Genomic DNA, 19,839 nt, shown 5'->3' with positions numbered 1-19,839 from the left:
CTTCAGTGTTCTTGCCTGGAGAATCCCATGGATGGAGAAGCCTGGTAGGCTGCAGTCCATGGGGTCTCACAGAGTCGGACATGACTGAAGCGACTTAGCAGCAGTAGCAGCAGCAGCTTTATAGTCAAACTCTCACTTCCATACATGACTACTGGAAAAACCATAGCTTTGACTAGATGGACCTTTGTTGGCAAAGTAATGTCTCTGCTTTTTAATAAGCTGTCTATGCTGGTCATAACTATTCTTCCAAGGAGTAAGCATCTTTTAATTTCATAGCTGCAGTCACCATCTGAAGGGATTTTGGAGCTGAAAATAAAATAAAATCTGTCAATATTTCCACTGTTTCCCCATCTATTTGCCATAAAGTGATGGGACCAGATGCCATGATCTTAGTTTTCTGAATGTTGAGTTTTAACCCAAATTTTACATTCTCCTCTTTCACTTTCATCAAGAGGCTCTTAATTCTTCTTCACTTTCTGCCATAAGGGTGGTATCATCCACATATCTGAGGTTATTGATATTTCTCTTGGCAATCTTGATTCCAGCTTTTGGTTCCTCCAGCCCAGCATTTCTCATGATGTACTCTGCATATAAGTTAAATAAGCAGGGTGACAATATACAACCTTGACGTACTCCTTTCCCTGTTTGAAACCAGTCTGTGGTTGCATGTCCAGTTCTAACTGTTGCTTCCTGACCTGAACACAGATTTATCAAGATGCAGGTCAGGTGGTCTGGTATTCCCCTCTCTTTCAGAATTTTTCACAGTTTTTGGTTATCCACACAGTCAAAGGCTTTGGCATAGACAATAAAGCAGAAGTAGATCTTTTTATGGAGCTCTCTTGCTTTTTTGATCATCCAGTGGATGTTGGCAATTTGATCTCTGGTTCCTCTACCTTTTCTAAATCCAGCTTGAACATCTGGAAATTCACACTTCAAGTACTGTTGAAGCCTGGTTTGGAGAATTTTGAGCATTGCTTTGCTATCGTGTGAGATGAGTGCAATTGTGTAGTAGTTCAAGCATTCTTTGGCATTGCCTTTCTTTGGGATTGGAATGAAAACTGTCCTTTTCCAGTCCTGTGTCCACTGCTGAATTTTCCAAATTTGCTAGCATACTGAGTGCAGCATTTTCCACAGCATCATCTTTTAGGATTTGAAATAGCTCAACTGGAATTCCATCACCTCCACTAGCTTTGTTCGTAATGATGCTGCCTAAGGCCCACTTGACTTTACATTCCAGGATGTCTGGCTCTAGGTGAGTGATCGTACCATCATGATTATCTGGGTTGTGAAGATCTTTTTTGTACAGTTCTTCTGTGTATTCTTGCCATCTCTTCTTAATATCTTCTGCTTCTGTTAGGTCCATACCATTTCTGTCCTTTATTGTGCCCATCTTTGCATGAAATATTCCCTTGGTGTCTCTAATTTTCTTGAAGAGATCTCTAGTCCTTCCCATTCTATTGTTTTCCTCTATTTGCACTGATCACTGAGGAAGGCTTTTTTATCTCTTTGTTATTCTTTGGAACTCTGCATTCAAATGGGTATATCTTTTCTTTTCTCCTTTATGTTTAACTTCTCTTCTTTTCTCAGCTATTTTTAAGGCCTCCTCAGACAGCCATTTTGCTTTTTTACATTGCTTTTCCTTGAGGATGGTCTTGATCCCTGTCTCCTGTACAATGTCAGGTACCTCTGTCCATAGTGCTTCAGGGATTCTGTTTATCAGATCTAATCCCTTGAATCTATTTCTCACTTCCACCATATAGTCGTAAGGGATTTGATTTAGGTCATACTTGAATGGTCTAGTGAAACCTACTAAATTCATCAAAATTGCCTAGAAATACTGTGCAGATAGAACATTCTTTAAGTCCTTAGCCCACCCACTATTCCCTATGCTTCATGTACTTTTTTTGCCTTGAAGCTCTTGACTTTGCCATTTGAAAACCTTCAACAGCTTCTTCTCACCTGATCTCCTCCAATCCAAATCACTTTCATGTTTCATGTTTTACCGCAAATGCTACTTCCTTCGTTATATTATCTGAAAATTTACACTCTTGAACAATATCACTTGAAACTTGATTTTTTTAAAAAACTGTATATTCTACAAAAATAAGGAGCTCTTCTTTGATAAAGGGTTGTATTTTGGTATCCTTTTCTCTGTCTTGGCATCTACTATGCACCCAGAGCCTACCTAGAATGTGTTTGTAGGCTTTAATAACATGAGAAGGAAGAAACACATTGAGTAAGACATCACATTTGTAGACACGGACTTTGAGATGGTTTTATGACCACGAAATTGAGACAAAATTTGAAATATCAGTCATCTAACAAATAGAAGGATAAAGAAATAGACTAAAATATGGAATTCTATCTTTGCTTTAAAAATCAAATTGTAATAGACTGCTGTATAATAAAATGTCAGGCCTAAGAATTAATCAAGAAAGTTTTTCCATTTGAACTAATTAGTAAGAAAGTCTATACTTTCATTTGTAGTACACTGTATTTCTACATATCTTTGTCTCAGTTTTTATATTTGTAAAATGAAAATAATGTTTCCATCTCACAAAGTTAGTCCTTAAAAGTGCTCAAAAGAATTCCTGGTGCACATAAATATGCAAGCTTTAAATGTAAATTAGTATTATTTAGTCAATTTAAATAACACTATTAAACAGAAATTTTAAGTATTTTAGATTACGATTTGAGATTGAATAAATAAGTAAGAGAACATAGAAATTAGCATAATGATTGGGATTTTAAGAGTTGCCTCTGCACAATATTCCATGGGAAAGAATCCCGTGACAAAACAATGTCTATTCAAGCTTCAAAAGACATTTGCCAACTTCTTCTTCAACTCTGAAGTGCAGGCAGCTTACATCCTAATTTTTTATAATATTTAACATTCATATTAAAGGGCCCTTCATTGAAGAAAATACTTTTTAAAGTATTAAATAGAATTCAATGGAAGTAAATCATACTAATAGCAATGTTTGGTGGTTATGTAATATCTATGTCAGGTAACAAATTAAGCATGTTATTACATCTCTGCAGGCTGGAAACAGCATACTTTGTCTATCTTAATATAATCCTTTCATTAGTTCATAGGCCTAAAATGCTCCTGGGAGTATCAAAATTTGTCCGAGGTCTCTGAATTCTGGGTTGTTATCTGAATCTCTATACTTTACGACTATGTATCTTGACAGCTCCCCATGCATTACACAGCAGAGGGGAATGGAGGATGTATTATTTTTTCTAACAGATCTCTCAAATACATTAGTTATGTCCATTTTCTCCAGAGGTAGCAAACAAATAACTTGTCAGTGAGGGGTGAAAATACACATTTCAGGTTAAGTCAGGCATCTTACCTCTGCATTCACAGGGAGGAAGACAAAATTTTCTGAGTTCTGAATTAATCAGTTCTGCTTTTAACTCTCATTTGACGTTGCATCTCAAAAGATCAAGAGTTTAACATGAATAAAACTGTTGTTTCTACTTTTGTGACTTATGTGTGAAAATGCTTACAGCACATGTCGTGTGTTTGTGTGTGTACATGTACTTTGCTAGAAATTTATAGCTGTTACTGCTTTAGAACATCATGATTGATGTGGCACTTCCTATAGACTTGTCCTTTCTTATTGTTGGCTAGCAATAATTTTTTTACAAAATATTTTCATCTTCTATATTAGAAAGATATAGTGGTAACTTTGGTTAAAATTATAAATATTATAGAAAAATGAAATAATACTCAGTTGAGTCATTAATGAATTTCACTGTTATGGATATAAACCCCTTTTAAAGTAAAATTTTGAAAGGACATGGATTAATTGCTGGTTGGAGGAAGGTTTTATCTACAGAGTTAATTATATAATGCCAAATTGGGCTCCTTTTTAATTCCTCTAATATAAAACACCACAAAAAACATAGAAAACAAAATCCAACCAGTCCATTCTGAAGGGGATCAGCCCTGGGATTTCTTTGGGAGGAATGATGCTAAAGCTGAAACTCCAGTACTTTGGCCACCTCATGCAGAGTTGACTCATTGGAAAAGACCCTGATGCTGGGAGGGATTGGGGGCAGGAGGAGAAGGGGACGACAGTGGATGAGATGGCTGGATGGCATCACTGACTCGATGGACGTGAGTCTGGGTGAACTCCGGGAGTTGGTGATGGGCAGTGAGGCCTGGCGTGCTGCAATTCATGGGTCGCAAAGAGTCGGACACGACTGAGTGACTGAACTGAAGGGAGAGGAGGAAGGGAGAAGGATTGGCTGGGAGTTTGGGGCTAGTAGATGCAAACAATTACATTTAAGACAGGATAAGCAGCAAAGTCTTACTATGTATCACAGAGAACTATATCTAGTCTCCTGGGATAAATCATAATGGAAAAGACTATAAAAAATACTGTAAAAAAGAAAAAGACTGAATCTTGCAGATTTTTAACTTAAAAAATAAATTAATTAAATGAATCATAATGTCCCAAAGACATTAATCAAAAATCAGAACCTATCACATCTAACATTTTTCTCAAGGTCAGAAGAATGGAGGCAATATGGAGAGATTAGCCATGACCTATGAAACTATTTGAAAATCATCATGTACGAGACTGTGTGATACTAACCATTTTAAGTAAGGAAAGATGAGCATGAGTTTGAGTAATTCAGTTTCATTAGAGAAGTGCATGTGTAAGTAAGGTGAGGTTGTGTCTCTATGTTCTTTCCTTACTAGCAACCCCTCTTCTTCTTCAGTTGATTAATTTCTGTTCACACTTCACATTTCCTGAGAAATCCCCACCATGGTGTTCTCAGAACAATCCTTTCAAACATTTACCACAGTGTTTAATAAAATTTGCTGCAACGCTATATATGTATCTATTTCCACCAATAAATGACAATCTACTTGAAGTCAGGGGCAATATCATACTAGTATTTCCTGCACACATTGAAAGGTCAGGCACATTAACATTTTTTTGTTGACTAAATTAAACAACCGATATGGAACAGAGAGACAGATTGCATGATGCTCAGGTCATGGCTTCTGGACTAGATTGCCTTAGTTCACAAGTCTTATTTCTTTTTTAAGACTTTTTTTTTTTAGGCCGTTTTGGTTCACAGCAAAATTGAGGAAAAGATACAGAGAATTTCCATATAGTCCCTGCTCCTACACATGCATAGCTTCCCACTTTATTAACACACTCCACCAGAGTGGTATATTTGTTACAACTGATGAACTTACATTGACAAGTCATAATCAGTCAAAGTCCAACATTTACATTAGTGTTCAGTCTTGGTGTTGTATACTCCACCAGTCAGTTAATTCAGTCGCTCAGTTGTGTCTGACTCTTTGTGACCCCATGGATTGCAGCATGCCACACTTCCCTGTCCATCACCAACTCCCAGAGCTTGCTCAAACTCATTTCCATCAAGTCGGTGATGCCATCGAAGCACCTCATCCTCTGTCATCCCCTTCTTCCCCTGCCTTCAGTCTTTCCTAGCATCAGTTCAGTTCAGCTCAGTCACTCAGTTGTGTCCGACGCTTTGTGACCCCATGAACCACAGAACGCCAGGCCGCCCTGTCCATCACCAACTGATGGAGTCTAACCAAACCCATGTCCATTGAGTAGGTGATGCCATCCAACTATCTCATACTCTGTTATCCCCTTCTCCTCCTGCCCACAATCCCTCCCAGCATCAGAGGGATCTTTTCCAATGAGTCAACTATTTGGATGAGGTAGCCAAAGTATTGAAGTTTCAGCTTCAGCATCATTCCTTCCAAAGAACACCCAGGACAGATCTCCTTTAGAATGGACTGGTTGAATCTCCTTGCAGTCCAAGGGACTCTCAAGAGTCTTCTCCAACACAGTTCAAAAGCATCATTTCTTCGGCGCTCAGCTTTCTTCACTGTCCAACTCTCACATCCATACATGACCACAGGAAAAACCATAGCCTTGACTAGACGGACCATTGTTGGCAAAGTAATGTCACTGCTTTTGAATATGCTATCTAGGTTGGTCATAACTTTCCTTCCAAGGAGTAAGCGTCTTTTAATTTCATGGCTGCAATCACCATCTGCAGTGATATTGGAGCCCAGAAAAATAAAGCCTGACACTGTTTCCACTGTTTCCCCATCTATTTCCCATGAAGTGATGGGACCAGATGCCATGATCTTTGTTTTCTGAAAGTTGAGCTTTAAGCCAGCTTTTTCACTCTCCTCTTTCACTTTCATCAAGAGGCTCTTTAGTTCTTCTTCACTTTCTGACAAAAGGGTGGTGTCATCTGCATATCTGAGGTTATTGATATTTCTCCTGGCAATCTTGATTCCAGCTTGTGCTTCTTCCAGCCCAGTGTTTCTCATGATGTACTCTGCATTTAAGTTAAATAAGCACAGTGACAATATACAGCCTTGATGAGCATTACTTTACTAGCATATACTCTATGGGTTTGGACAAATGTATAATGACATGTATTTACCACTGTTTCATCACACAGAGTATTTTCACTGCCCTAAATATCTTGTGTGCTTTGCCTATTCTTCCTTCCCCACAACAACCCCGCTTTTATGTGTGGCATATTGAGTAAAACCATCTACTTTCTTGTATTGATATTTCACTTTCTACATCACTTCTGCATTGGCAGGTGCAGTCTGTACCACTGAACCCACTGGGAAACCCCATTGTTTTATTTACGATTCCAATATAAATGAAAGCATTTGAGAAGGAGGTATTCAGAGTGTTGAAAATGGGATCTCCTATAGAGGAAAGTTGGATATTATTTTGAGATTGAAACTGTGGACATATCTTGGGGCCAAATTCAAGGTGATCTACAAAAACAAAGCCGCTGAACATGTGCAAGTACAATTATGGCATGTGGCAGTGAGACAAAAGACTAATTATGTTGTTTCTGGTTCGTACAAAATATAAGCAACAGCAGTTGCAAAGAGGATCTAGTCATTTGAAATTCAAACTGAAAAATGATAGTAATGAAAGTTTTTTCTTTGTGATGATGGAATCCATAGATTGAATAAAAGACTGTGTTCAATTTTGAATATCTTAGTTGGAATATTTTTTAATATTAAATTTTATAGAATATGGTTTTGAAGTATGACAGAAACTGTGAGAAAGAGGCCAATAAAGTAATAACTGGTCCCCAGATTTTAAGAAAACCATTTATAATGTTTCTCATTATTTTGGGATTTGTCCCTTATGGGATGTTAGTCATTCTTTGCAGACAATTTTGAAACAGATGTGTGGTGGGTAGACTTATCTGTGCTTGGAAAGCTTGTGGGAAGAAGAGAAAATTATAAGGTGATTAAAAGGTTAAAAATATTTAAGTCTCTATAAAAGCATGTCATTAAATGCAATTTACACACAGTATCCTCTTTGGAAGAAATATCATGTATGTCAATGTTTAATGTATGCTATGGAAAGGTAAAAATAAATAGTATTAAATTTTTATATTCTTTATTAAAACTTAAATTAATTTAGTCTTTAGTGAATAAAACATTTAAAGTATATGAATATGCTTTTATGATACATCAATAGATATACTTCATAAACTGTTATGTACCTTTGATGTCAATAAAGAATCCAAATTGAGAAGAGAATACTAGGCTTCTGATTTTATAAAAACTTTATCAAAAAGTATATTCACTAAGGTAAGACATCTGTGAGTAATATATTAACTCTAATATTAATATAGTTAGTGTATTTCATGGATTGTGAAGAATCTTCTTAATGTGGTTCTCACAGATAGATTCTATAAAAGGGAGGGAGGGGACTTAAAAATTCAGGGACTAGATTTTCCCAAATATATAATCTGTCAAATAAGGACTCTCTTTAGTATTTGGGACTGTAATTAATTGTAAACACAATATACAAATGCGTAAGCAGAGCTTAGCCACATTCCAATATGTTTTAACTCTTATTTTGAGGTAATTTCTATGCACTATGGTTGCTCAGCTGGTAAAGAATCTGTCTGCAATGCAGGAGACTCCAGTTTGATTCCTGGGATGGGAAGATCCCCTGGAGAAGGGATAGGCTACCCAGTCCAGCATTCTTGTACTTCCCTGGTGGCTCAAATGGTAAAGAATCTGCCCAAAATGCGGGAGACCTGAGTTTGATTCCTGGGTTGCACAGATCCCCTAGAGGAGCGTGTGGCAACCCACTTCAGTATTCTGGCCTGGAGAATCCCATGGACAGAAGAGCCTGGCAGACTGCACTCCATGGTATTTCAAAGGGTCAGACATGACTAAGTACTGAGCTGGGACTTCAGATATTTTGCCAATGTCCTTTGAAACAAGATTTATATTAAATACCTTTCCTGTAGTACTGAAGTCTGGATAGTGTGAGGTTTGAAGTCAGAGTCAACAATTTTTCCTCCTCATCAAGTAGCTAATTTCAACTATTATTCACTTTCTCTTTGTAATGATTTCAATTTACTCATGTTAACCTTGTGTTTTGAGTAATTATCAACTCATATCAACTTCATAGAATATGTGAATTGCTGCTTTCCTTGTCCCTGTGACAATTGTCATATGACCTGTGACGCAGAAAATAGTTTGACGATGTTGAGTGATGAAAAATTTTTATAATTTGAAGATAAGCATACTGTTGGGAAGAACATATTTCTTTAGAGTACAAGTCTCGAAGCAGACTCATTGAAAATAACAGGTTTCATGGTAAAATTTAGTAAATGCCTATTTTATAATACCTCATTTGGAGATTTAGAGTATATTTTAGCATAGTGAAAATTTTGAGAAATTGTTCCACAAAACAAAAATATTAAAAGCTGTGGGATTCTGTGAAGTTTTTCGACAAAATATATGTATGTCTACTAAGTTTAACCGAGTGTTTACCAAATTTATTTGAGCAGAAAATGGGCTAGATTTTCCCAAGTATGTAACCTGTCAAACAGGGCCTCTCTTTAGAATTTTGGGCTGCAATTAAATGGGAACACAATACACAAATGCTTAAAAATAGCTTAAAAACAAAACAGAACCCTTTTAAAAATTTATTTTTAGTTCTTTTTCACAGGAAATTTTACTTTGTTTATTTGGATATGTATTTATTCAGTTAATGTGTAGAATTATCTACTGTCTTAGTCTTGCTCAGGTTGCCAAACAGAATAGCATAAACTGGGTAGTTTAAACAACAGAAATTCATCTTCTCAAAGTTCTGGAGGCTGACAGTCAGAGTTCAGGGTGCTTGCTCGGTCATGTTGAGTGAGGCTGTAGACATGGGTTGTAGACAACTGCCTTCTCACTATTTCCCCATGTGGCTGAGAGAGAGAGCAAGCAAGCTCCTTGGTGTCTCTTTTTTAAGAGCACTAATCCCATGATGAGGCCTCCCTGCTGCTGCCAAGTCACTTCAGTCGTGTCCGACTCTGTGCGACCCCATAGACGGCAGCCCGAAACCTAATTTCTACCAAAGGCCCCACCTTCAAGTCTTGTCACATTGGGGTTAGGGTTTCAGTGTAAGAATTTAGAGGGAATAAAATTCAATCTATAACACGTACCATGTAAAGAGTTAAAGGAATGTTGTATGTTTTAGGTGTATGAGTCACTAATCTGAGGATGCTTTCCAGGTGTCCAGCTGGTGATATTTTAAGTGCCTGCCCCATAGAAATAGGTATTTTGGTGACAGTGGAAAATCATCTCTTTATAGTGTTAGTTTATAGTCCATTTGTACTGAGAAATACACATGGCTGGGACACACAGCTACACAGAAAATATGAAAAGATGTCTAAACAAATTTGAGAAAGTGCTCAAATTTGCCATTATTGCACAAAAGTAATGTATCTTTCAAAATTTTGCCAGGTGTAGAAAAAAACTTCATGCAATGGGAAAATTATGCTAATCATGTACTTCCTGTATTATTTATATTGTAGCCTTTCCCAAAACTAAAGGAACAAATTTCAACTAACAGGTTAACAAGGTCTTTCTAAAAGAAAACTATCCATTTATAACCTGCATATTATAAATCAGCTACAACTTTTGGTGAAATATGTACATACATTTGTCTTAGGAAATTCTTTTTGTTCTTTTATTTTGATGGATTTGTTCCATGAAGTTGATTTGATCTGCAAGATATTAATGATTATCTGTGCTTTTCTTATTTAAATTAATTTTATAGTTCTCACAAGGGTAATATTTTTACATATAATCATGTTTTTTATTAAATACTTTAAAACTGAGATGGAAAAGAAAGAAAGACTCAGTTCAGTTCAGTTCAGTCACTCAGTCGTGTCCAAATCTTTGCGACTCCATGGGCTGCATCCTGCCAGGCTTCCCTGTCCAACCAACTGCCAGAGTTTACTCAAACTCATGTCCATTGAGTGGGTGATGTCATCCAACCATCTCATCCTCTGTTGTCCCCTTCTCCTGCCTTCAATCTTTCCCAGCATCAGGGTCTTTTCCAGTGAATCAGTTCATCACATCAGGGGGCCAAAATATTGGAGTTTCAGCTTCAGCATCAGTCCTTCATGAACACCCAGGACTGATCTGCTTTAGGATGGACTGGTTGGATCTCCTTGCAGTCCAAGGGACTCTCAATAGTCTTCTCCAATACCACAGTTCAAAAGCATCAATTCTTTGGTGCTCAGCTTTCTTTATAATCCAACTCTCACATCCATACATGACCACTGGAAAAACCATAGCCTTCACTAGATGGACCTTTGTGGGCAAAGTAATGTGTGTGCTTTTTAATATGCTGCCTAGGTTGGTCATAGCTTTTCTTCCATGGGAAAAAAAAGTTCTCACAAGGGTAATATTTTTACATATAATCATGTTTTTTTTTTTAATTTAAATTTATTTATTTTAATTTATTAAATATTTTAAAATTGAGATGGAAAAGAAAGATTAAAAGGATAAATTATACCTGGTTTCTGCTATGGATAGAGGTAAACCTCAGGATCAAAATGAGCCAGGATCATGATTTGTCCACCATAAGTTCTTTGATGTGTATGACAGAGAAACTAAAACCTTCAGATATAAAAAAAACTAGAATTCTCTATTCAGTGATAAACGTCTTAATAGTATGTGTGTTTTATATAAAATATATGTATGTGCAAAATAGTCTAGTACGTTTTCTAGTATTTTTTTTCTATGTATATATATTGCATTTAATTTCTCTCTTTTGTGCTCCAGTATGCCATATATCGAAGTCTGTATCTTTCATTTAGAACATAAGAACTTCTTTATATTATCAGACATTCCTCATAGACATCACTCTTTCTGACTCCATAATATTCAAATGGGAGTATAAATCATTAAGCAAATTGTATCTTTCCAATCAGAAATACTAGTATATATGCAGTTCATATATATGAATACATTTCTCATTTTTTTTGGCTTGGTTTTGAGGAAACTTAATAGAAGAAAATTATGCAGAATATAAACACACAACTGGTACTTTTTGGGTAAATAGATTCAAGAGGGCAAATGAACTCTTCTTGATGAATGGAGCGAGCTGCTTTTATCCCTAATGCTTGTTGTGTCCCAAGACTAAAATCAGTGCTCACTGGCTGCCGTGTATTTTTCTTCTTCATTGTTATCCCACAGGCTATTTAATTTTATATTCTGTCTCAAAGAAACGGGGGTCTTTATTCTCATAACTTTTATGTCTATGCAATTGCTTGTTGTACAGTAGCTCCTGTCCTTTAGATACATGGAGGAAGGAATTGTATGATTGAATAGCATCCTTCTTGCCTTTCTCTAAATAGGTAGGATTTGGAACCTAAATTTCTGCTAAGCAGTGACTTTTGCATTTTCCGATTTATAGCTATCACAGTCTGTTTCTGGGTTTCACGGGTTTCTCTGCTCCAGTCCCAGGAGAAGAGTTGAACTTAACTTCCCAAGAACTGCTGAAGAGGTTAGCAGAAGATGATGCTTGTGGAGGAGGTTAGGGGTTGCACAGTCTGTCAAGTGCCCTCCAACATTCAGATATCTCTCAGTATTTTGATGGACTTAGCCTCTTTGAGTTAAGTTAGAATTTATACTGAATAAGCACACTAAGTGGAAGAGTTGGTAACCATTGTACAGTTAGGGGAGAGACAGAGATTAACCTGAGACTGATTTAATGATGTAGACAAAGGAGAGACACCCACCCACTGATCTCTCTTGAAAAGAAATCTTTCTGATTTCGTGGAACTGCAGGAAACCATAAGCCTGAGTGGATTCCTAGGTAAGTGAGATACTAAGTGCAGTCATCTCTAGTGATTACCCTACTCTTTTAATGCAAGCAGGTGAAAATACTCAAGGCTGCACCGTGGCTCATGTGTGAAGCTGGCAAAAACAATTACCAAAGCCATAAATTTTGATTTCAGTCAAGCTATTAAGGGTAATAATTTATTTAAGTGAGGTCTTCTGCTTTGATTAGAACTAAGAGAGTTCAGCTGCTCTGATACTCTGGGGGTAGAGCTGGGTTACTGGTGTAGTAAGGAGGCTTGAAGGTGTCTGCTGTTGAAGCAATTGATCATTCCCTGAAGAAGTGCCTTTGCTAACTGTTTCATTCCTCTTTTCAGTGAAGTTGTTGTTTTTCTTCCCAAGAATAACTTATTTCTAACAAAACAAACAGGCCCATTAAAAAAAAAATGCTGATTTAGTCAGATATTCACAGAAGTTAAGTGGCTTGATCAAGGTCACACCTTCTAATAAATAGGTTGGAACTACTATTTAAAGTGAGATCTATCCAGAGAGTATAACCCGTGTTTCTGAGCACTGCACTACACAGTTTCTCCTGGAAGTTCCTTAAATTTCTCTTGAAAGTAATTTAAATATCTAAGTATTTTATGATTAAGTTATCTTCCTAGATTTTCTAGACTTAAATCCTCTAGCAGTTAGTGATCAAGAGTGCAGTAAAGGTAATACACCAAGCCTGTCGATAAGGAGACTTAACTATAGGTCATAAGGGATAGAGGAAAGTCTTGTTAATCAACAAACCTAACTTCCCCACCAACCAAGAAGTCTCCTATAATTCCAAGAATAGCTTCCTCTTGTTCTTAGGGAAAAGGATAAATGACCTGTCTTTCCTTGGAAATCTTTCTTTGGAGTTCGTCCCACTTCCCCTATTATTTACCTAGGTATCTTAAGATTGCTGCTGCTGCTGCTAGGTCGCTTTAGTCGTGTCCAACTCTGTGCGATGTCCCTGGGATTCTCTAGGCAAGAACATTGGAGTGGGTTGCCATTTCCTTCTCCAATGCATGAAAGTGAAAAGTGAAAGTGAAGTCGCTCAGTCGTGCCCGACTCTTAGTGACCCCATAGACTGAAGCCTACCAGGCTTCTCTGTCCATGGGACTTTCCAGGCAAGAGTACTGGAGTGGGTTGCCATTGCCTGCTCTCCCCTAATTGCAAAGTCATCCCTAGTAGAGTGTGTGCAGATTGTTTTAGGGTGTCACCACCACCAAGGATATTTGCATTTTAATGGAAGGCTTTAAAATATCTTAAATCTTCCAGTCTAAAAGCAGTAAATCTCTATTGGTGAGGTTGGAGGCAACTTGATAGATTGGGCAGGAGCTATCTAGGGTGAAAAGAGCCCACTGGGTCTCTCCTAATCACAGTGTGAAATAAAGTGTTCCTACTTAGTAGCCTGACTTCTACTTCCTGAGTGAAGGCTGTGAAGACAGCTCCTGTGGCCTGAATAATAAAGTACTGCTGAACAGTTTCATCTTCTTTAAAAGCAAAACAAATTCAAGAACTAAAACTTTCAAATCTTAACTTCCTTTTCCTTTCACACTTTTTTCATGGCATCTTGTTTGAGTTCTCTTGATACTTATTTTTCTCTGAGCTTCAGATGGATATTTAGCATCTTTAGACTCAGAATCCCAAATTTCTTTTGCGTCTCACTTTTCATTTCCTGGAATCTTGGAGACTACTGGAATTGGTGAGGAATTTGAAGAACTGTGGTGAAAGTTTTAACGAATTGAATTAAAATTTATTTAAATACATACACTGAGCTACTTTAACTGAGGTATTTTAACAACAACAACAAAAAAGTACTTTCTACCATACAGTCTTGGGAGTGAAATAAATAAGCAGATTACTATAGTTAGTGCAGAAAAGGCTAAAATAGAATTATTCGCCGTGAGCCATCATAGTGCATAGAAGGAATACTCAATAGAAGGCATTGGTAGGAAGGATGATGAATGTTTAGTCAGTAAAAGGGGGCTGAGGGTGGGTTGAAGTAATAAAAGTCTTAGATGACAAAGACAGTGACTTGTATAGAGGTAGGATATTAGGAGATCGAAGCAACATGGGACACTGATAATAAATTCATTAAGGCCAAATATGAGCAATGAATGTGGGAAAAACAGGATGAGATTGGAAATGTAGACCAGGGCTAAGTATTGAAAGGCCTTGTTACAGTGCTGCTGCTGCTGCTGCTGCTAAGTCGCTTCAGTCGTGTCCGACTCTGTGTGACCCCATAGACGGCAGCCCACCAGGCACCCCCGTCCCTGGGATTCTCCAGGCAAGAATACTGGAGTGGGTTGCCATTTCCTTCTCCTATGCATGAATGTAAAAAGTGAAAGGGAAGTCGCTCAGTCATGCCCAGCTCCTAGCGATGTCATGGACTGCAGCCTACCAGGCGCCTCTGTCCATGGGATTTTCCAGGCAAGAGTACAGGAGTGGGGTGCCATCTAAGGAGTGTCAATGCTATAGGGAACTATTGGTATCTTTGTGTATGTGCTCAGTTGCTCAGTCATGCCCAACTCTTTGTGACTCTGTGGGCTGTCGCTTGCCAGGCTCCTGTCTCCATAGAATTTTCCAGATAAGAATACTGGAGTGGGTTGCCATTTTCTACTCCAAGGGATCTTCCTGACCCAGGGATTTGAACTCATGTCTCTTTGTGATTCCTGCTTTGGCAGGCAGATTCTTTACCACTGTGTCACCTGGGAAGTCACTGATGCCTTTAAGCAGTTGAAAAACATGATTTAAAAAAAAAAAAAATCCTTCCAAAATCAGTACAGAGAGTTATCTAGACTTCACTTTCAGCTCTAGCATGGGGCAAAGCTGAGGGTAGGTCTTGAAAGAGCTGTGATAGTAGATCAAATAAGGAAGGAGGGATTGATCTGGAATACAGGTGTGGGCATAGAGAGATATCTTCATTGGGATAATATTTGAGTGTACAAGGAAGGGAAAGACACAGCCGAGTCTTGGATTTTTGGCTTAGTCAATTAGGTGCCATTTTGATTAACCAAGGAAAAGTAGGTTTTAATGGAGAAGATGCTGAGTTCAAATTTGGACAAACTGAATCTTAGATTATTATAGAACATAAGCAGGGATTTCCAGTAGACAGGCATTAATCCGTGTGAATCCCAGGAGAAAGATCAGGCTGTAGATAAGATTTAGCAGTTATTCCTTATCATATCAGTAATGTTAATAGAAGAAATCACTCAGGGAGAGTGGAGACTAGCAGAGCACTGTTGGTAGGCTCTAGGCTCATAATATAAGTTAGAGAATCAACTGAGGATGAAGAGTAATTACAGAGAATAAGTAGCCTGAGAGATGTTTCAGTATTCACAGGACAGTGTCCTTATTGGTTAGCTGCCTAAACAGATACACAATCTACTTACTCTTGGTTCAAAGTCCTCCAGGATCTGGCCCTAGGCAGTAAGTCTACAGTATGGATTTCTGCCACTTATTTTATTTGACCTGTTTCAACTTATTGGAAAAAAAATCTTGTACATTCACACATTTTCAGGTTTCCATTCCTTTCTCACATTCCCATTGAAGTGTGATTTCTGTTCTTTTTCTCTCCATGTCCAACTCATCATTCAGAATTCTGTTCTAATCTCCCAGGGCAATGAAATCTTAACTCCAACAGGGAGTTATCTATCATTATCCAGCTTTTCCACATTAGTGTTCAGACTGCAACTTGGTTAGGACACAGCACATTTGAATTTGCATCCTAGTTCTTTATGTACCAGATTTGTCCCGCTTGACAAGAGTATAAGCTCTTAAAGACTAAGAACTCCTTCTCCCAAATTAGCCCCCACAGTGCACTGCTTTAAAAAGAGCAAATGCAATATTTGTTAAATGACCACATACATTACTTACACTAAATAATAGAGATAGGATCTTTGAATCTTCTGACAAGGCAAAGGATCTCAGTTGAGGCTTACATGGAAATGTTAACTTATGAAGGATGCATCTGGAGGTTTTGATATATCTTGGCACATATTGGCCAGTAAATGACAGAAAAGCCTTTCATAAATGAACATTCATGATACAGAGGCAGACAGAGGAAACATAATGCTAATTATGTTTGCTTCAAAACTTGCTATTATATTCTTCATGTTTTCCTTATACAAGAATGGTGAATATGTGTATCCTTTTCACTTTCTGCTTTGATAATTTTAAAAATTATGCTTGTAAAACAGGCAAGTGAAAAAGTACTATTAAAACACAAACAGGATTTTTAATTATTCTAAAGTCAGATATAAGATGTTACTCTGGCCATTTCTTAATGATGTCCTACAAATAATCCTAAGCATTTCCAATAGAATTTTTAGTATATTTAAACTAAGGCAACCTAGTGGGGCTCTTCATTTAAATAGAATAAGGGTTAAATGATAACTTGACTTATCTTTTAAATGACAAAAAATAAAGAAATTGCAAGACCTTTTCACACATTAGATATGTATTGTCATTTATCATCTAGATATCAGGCTAGCAGTGCAAAGTAATAAAACATATCATCGAAAAATGTGCTATAGGTCTGAATCACTCTTTCATTCCACCTCCCAGCTAACTGTAGTATTAAATCAAACAAGCAGAACATTTCCTTAGGCAGCCATTGCCTTTTAATTTCCTGAAGAACCTTAAAATATCATTCATTACAAGTACTACACATATTTGGTTTTTAAAAGTCTCATAAATCAATAGCAGGCTGACTGTAATAATTATTACAAGTTAGTGCATAATTTTCGTGCTGAAGGCTGCATGCAGAACTTTAGCATATGCAACGAGGCAATTCAAACTGTGTATAGATATTAATATGAAGAAGCAGGTAACGAGGTGCAGGCTATGAATTATGCATCAAGAGTGGCTGATCTTCAATGAAGAAAATGAATTCAGCATGTAATCTAATTAGTGATGGAAGTCTATTACATCTAACTGCAAAAGCAACCGTCCTTGAAACAAATTTATTTACAGTCCATGTTACCACTTGAAACAACTTTGAAATGATGTGTAAGACAACAGCTTAATTGTAAAAATTTTTTGTTTGTTTGTTTCAGTTCTAGACCTGGAAGGCCTCCTAAGAGGACTCAAAGTGTCACCTCCCCAGAGAACTCTCATATCATGCCACATTCTGTCCCGGGCCTTATGTCTCCTGGGATAATCCCACCAACAGGTAAGAGTGCTACTGACTGATGCCTAAAATATTCAAAATCAGCCAACACCATTGCTTTCATATATACCTGTGTTTACATAGATTTTACACTCATCAGCTATATTTTGTTCACACTAAGACCATGTTACTGATGAGAATTTATTTCAAAACTGCATTATGATTATCATCATTTCCTTATTTAAAATAAAATGAAAGACATTTAATTGAACACAGTTCTAGGGTTTATTCTAATTAATTCTCTTGCTAATATCCAATAACAAATTATTATCCCTAGCTCAGAGAGAATCAATGACTTTCCCAAGGTCAATCAGCTGATCACTGTCAGTGGCTAGTCAAACCCAAATCTCTGGATTCTAAGCTTATATTTCATTCCATAAAAACTCCAAACTAGGTTAACATGCAACCAAACAAAAGACCATAACTATGTCAAATAGAAATATCTCCTATTTTTTCCTAAACTATTTCTATTAGAAGCATCTGAAAGATGTTTATTATTAGAATTTTTTCAATGTGCAAGTAAAAGAATACTCTTGACCACATAAGCGCTATGTCATAAACAACTTTAATAATATACTGCATGCAAAAATAGCTCATTTGATTTTCACCACCTGAATGTGTTCATTAATTCTTTTACTTACTCACACATGTCTGCTCACTTTCCAAGTTTCATCCAGACTCAGAACAAATTAAACTAATAGTCATAACGAAATTATTATTATATAGCATATAGTATTTATTTATTCTTGCCATCATGAAAGTTTGTTGAGGAGATAGACATATAAATATGTAAGTGTCATTTAACAATAACTGGAACAGTAAAGAGAATCTAGCAAGATCAGGAGAAAGTCTTCATTTTTTTTCTCTGAATGCCCATGTTAGTGTTTTCTTTTTCTATTGTAACACTTGTCTTTTTCTAGGCTGTGATATAATCACGGGTGTCTTATTTCACATTCCATACTGCATTGAAAGCTCCTTGGAAGGAATGGCTCTTTTAACTCACCTTTACTTTTGTGACAGTGTCTGAACAGTTTGTTCACTTTTATGAACCTTTGTCAAACATCCACTGAGTTGAATTTGAAGTTATTTGTTCATTTTATGTATTTACAGTTTTTAGTAAGATATGAAAGGTTCTTAAAAGTAAATGATTCACTTTCCAATGAAGAGTTATATTTTTATGCTAATGCTTGCAGGTGAAAAATTGAGAAACAGAAAAATGAAATCAATAGCTGAAAATAACCCAATTACAGAGCATGTATCATCATTCCTATTTGTTAATTTAGGTCATGATTCACAAGTGACTGAATCCTACTGCCTGAAATTCTAATTCCAAATTTGATATTTAGGAATGAAATAGGTAGCATTTTGTTAAGGATGAACATTTTATTTAACTAAATAAAATTTTCTGATTTACAAATTTTGGGCAAGGGGGTTGGTACTGTGCAGACAAGGTGGAAAGAAAATCTTAGCTTTTTATGTTTTATGATTGAAAGACTCAGGTGTGCTAGAAGAAAGAGTCTTTGACTTCTCAATGAATATGTCTGGGGCTTTAAAAATAATCATTATTTTGTATTTGATAAGTTTGTGTTGATTCTAACTAATCGGTTATGTTTGGGGTGAAAAGTATTCTAGATTGTTTTCGTATTGAAATAGGGAAGATCTAGTTCCAAATTGCCTGCCAGCGTTTTAAGGTGAAAACAATAAATACTTCACCACCTAAGAGATGGTGAGATAAGATGATATCATCAGGATCTAAGTATAGCAGCACCTTCCACAGTTAAGACCATCAAGTAACTTTGGGGTAAGAAGTTTTGAAACAACTGAAGATCACAAGCCAAAACTCAAAATCAAAATATTAAGTCATTTTTGATAGATCCCTTTCTGAAATATCTTTTAACTTGGTGAACAGAGATACTGAAGGTAATTTTAACTTGACTCATCACTTCATTTTTGAAGCAGGACCATTTCATACATTTTATGTGCTTTTTAAAAAACTTTTGTTCTTACTAATATGTTGTGAGCCCAGAAATTAAGATTTCTCTTGAGCTATTACATTGAAAGGGGCTTCCCTGGTGGTTCAGAGGTTAAAGCATCTCCCTGCAATGCGGGAGACCCGAGTTGGATCCCTGGGTTGGGAAGATTCCCTGGAGAAGGAAACGGCAACCCACTCCAGTATTCTTGCCTGGAGAATCCCATGGAGGGAGGAGCCTGGTAGGCTACAGTCCACGGGGTTGCAAAGAGTCGAACACGACTGAGTTACTTCACTTCATTACATTGAAACAAGCCTTAAGAGTCATATTCCAGAGAAGGATGAGGAAATGGAGACTTACCAGGAGAGTAGACTGAATTTGAAGACGTGGATTTAGATAGTTTAATACTCTATAGTTCCCAGGGAATGGCTTTAAAACAGGTCTTGTGAACTCACTGTTGCCTAATTCACTTAATTCAAATTTTGGACATTTGGCCAAAGATTTGAAACTGCCAGAAGTTTGACTGTTGTGCGTGAATC

General features: G+C 36.9%; 1 protein-coding gene across 3 annotated transcripts in view; it reads left to right on the top strand.

Annotated features, from left to right (window-relative positions):
* The window catches only part of DACH1 (dachshund family transcription factor 1), a 478,465-nt gene that overhangs the window by 181,086 nt on the left and 277,540 nt on the right, over nucleotides 1-19,839 (top strand). For all 3 annotated transcript variants that reach the window (XM_025000109.2, XM_025000108.2, XM_059892257.1), the window contains exon 2: nucleotides 17,218-17,333. In XM_025000109.2, coding sequence (XP_024855877.1) covers nucleotides 17,218-17,333 — 116 coding nt within the window. The remainder of the gene's footprint in view (nucleotides 1-17,217; nucleotides 17,334-19,839) is intronic.

This window comes from Bos taurus, chromosome 12 (assembly GCF_002263795.3).
Source record: "Bos taurus isolate L1 Dominette 01449 registration number 42190680 breed Hereford chromosome 12, ARS-UCD2.0, whole genome shotgun sequence".
Classification (NCBI taxonomy): domain Eukaryota; kingdom Metazoa; phylum Chordata; class Mammalia; order Artiodactyla; family Bovidae; genus Bos; species Bos taurus.
This window is presented reverse-complemented; position numbering and strand designations above follow the sequence as displayed.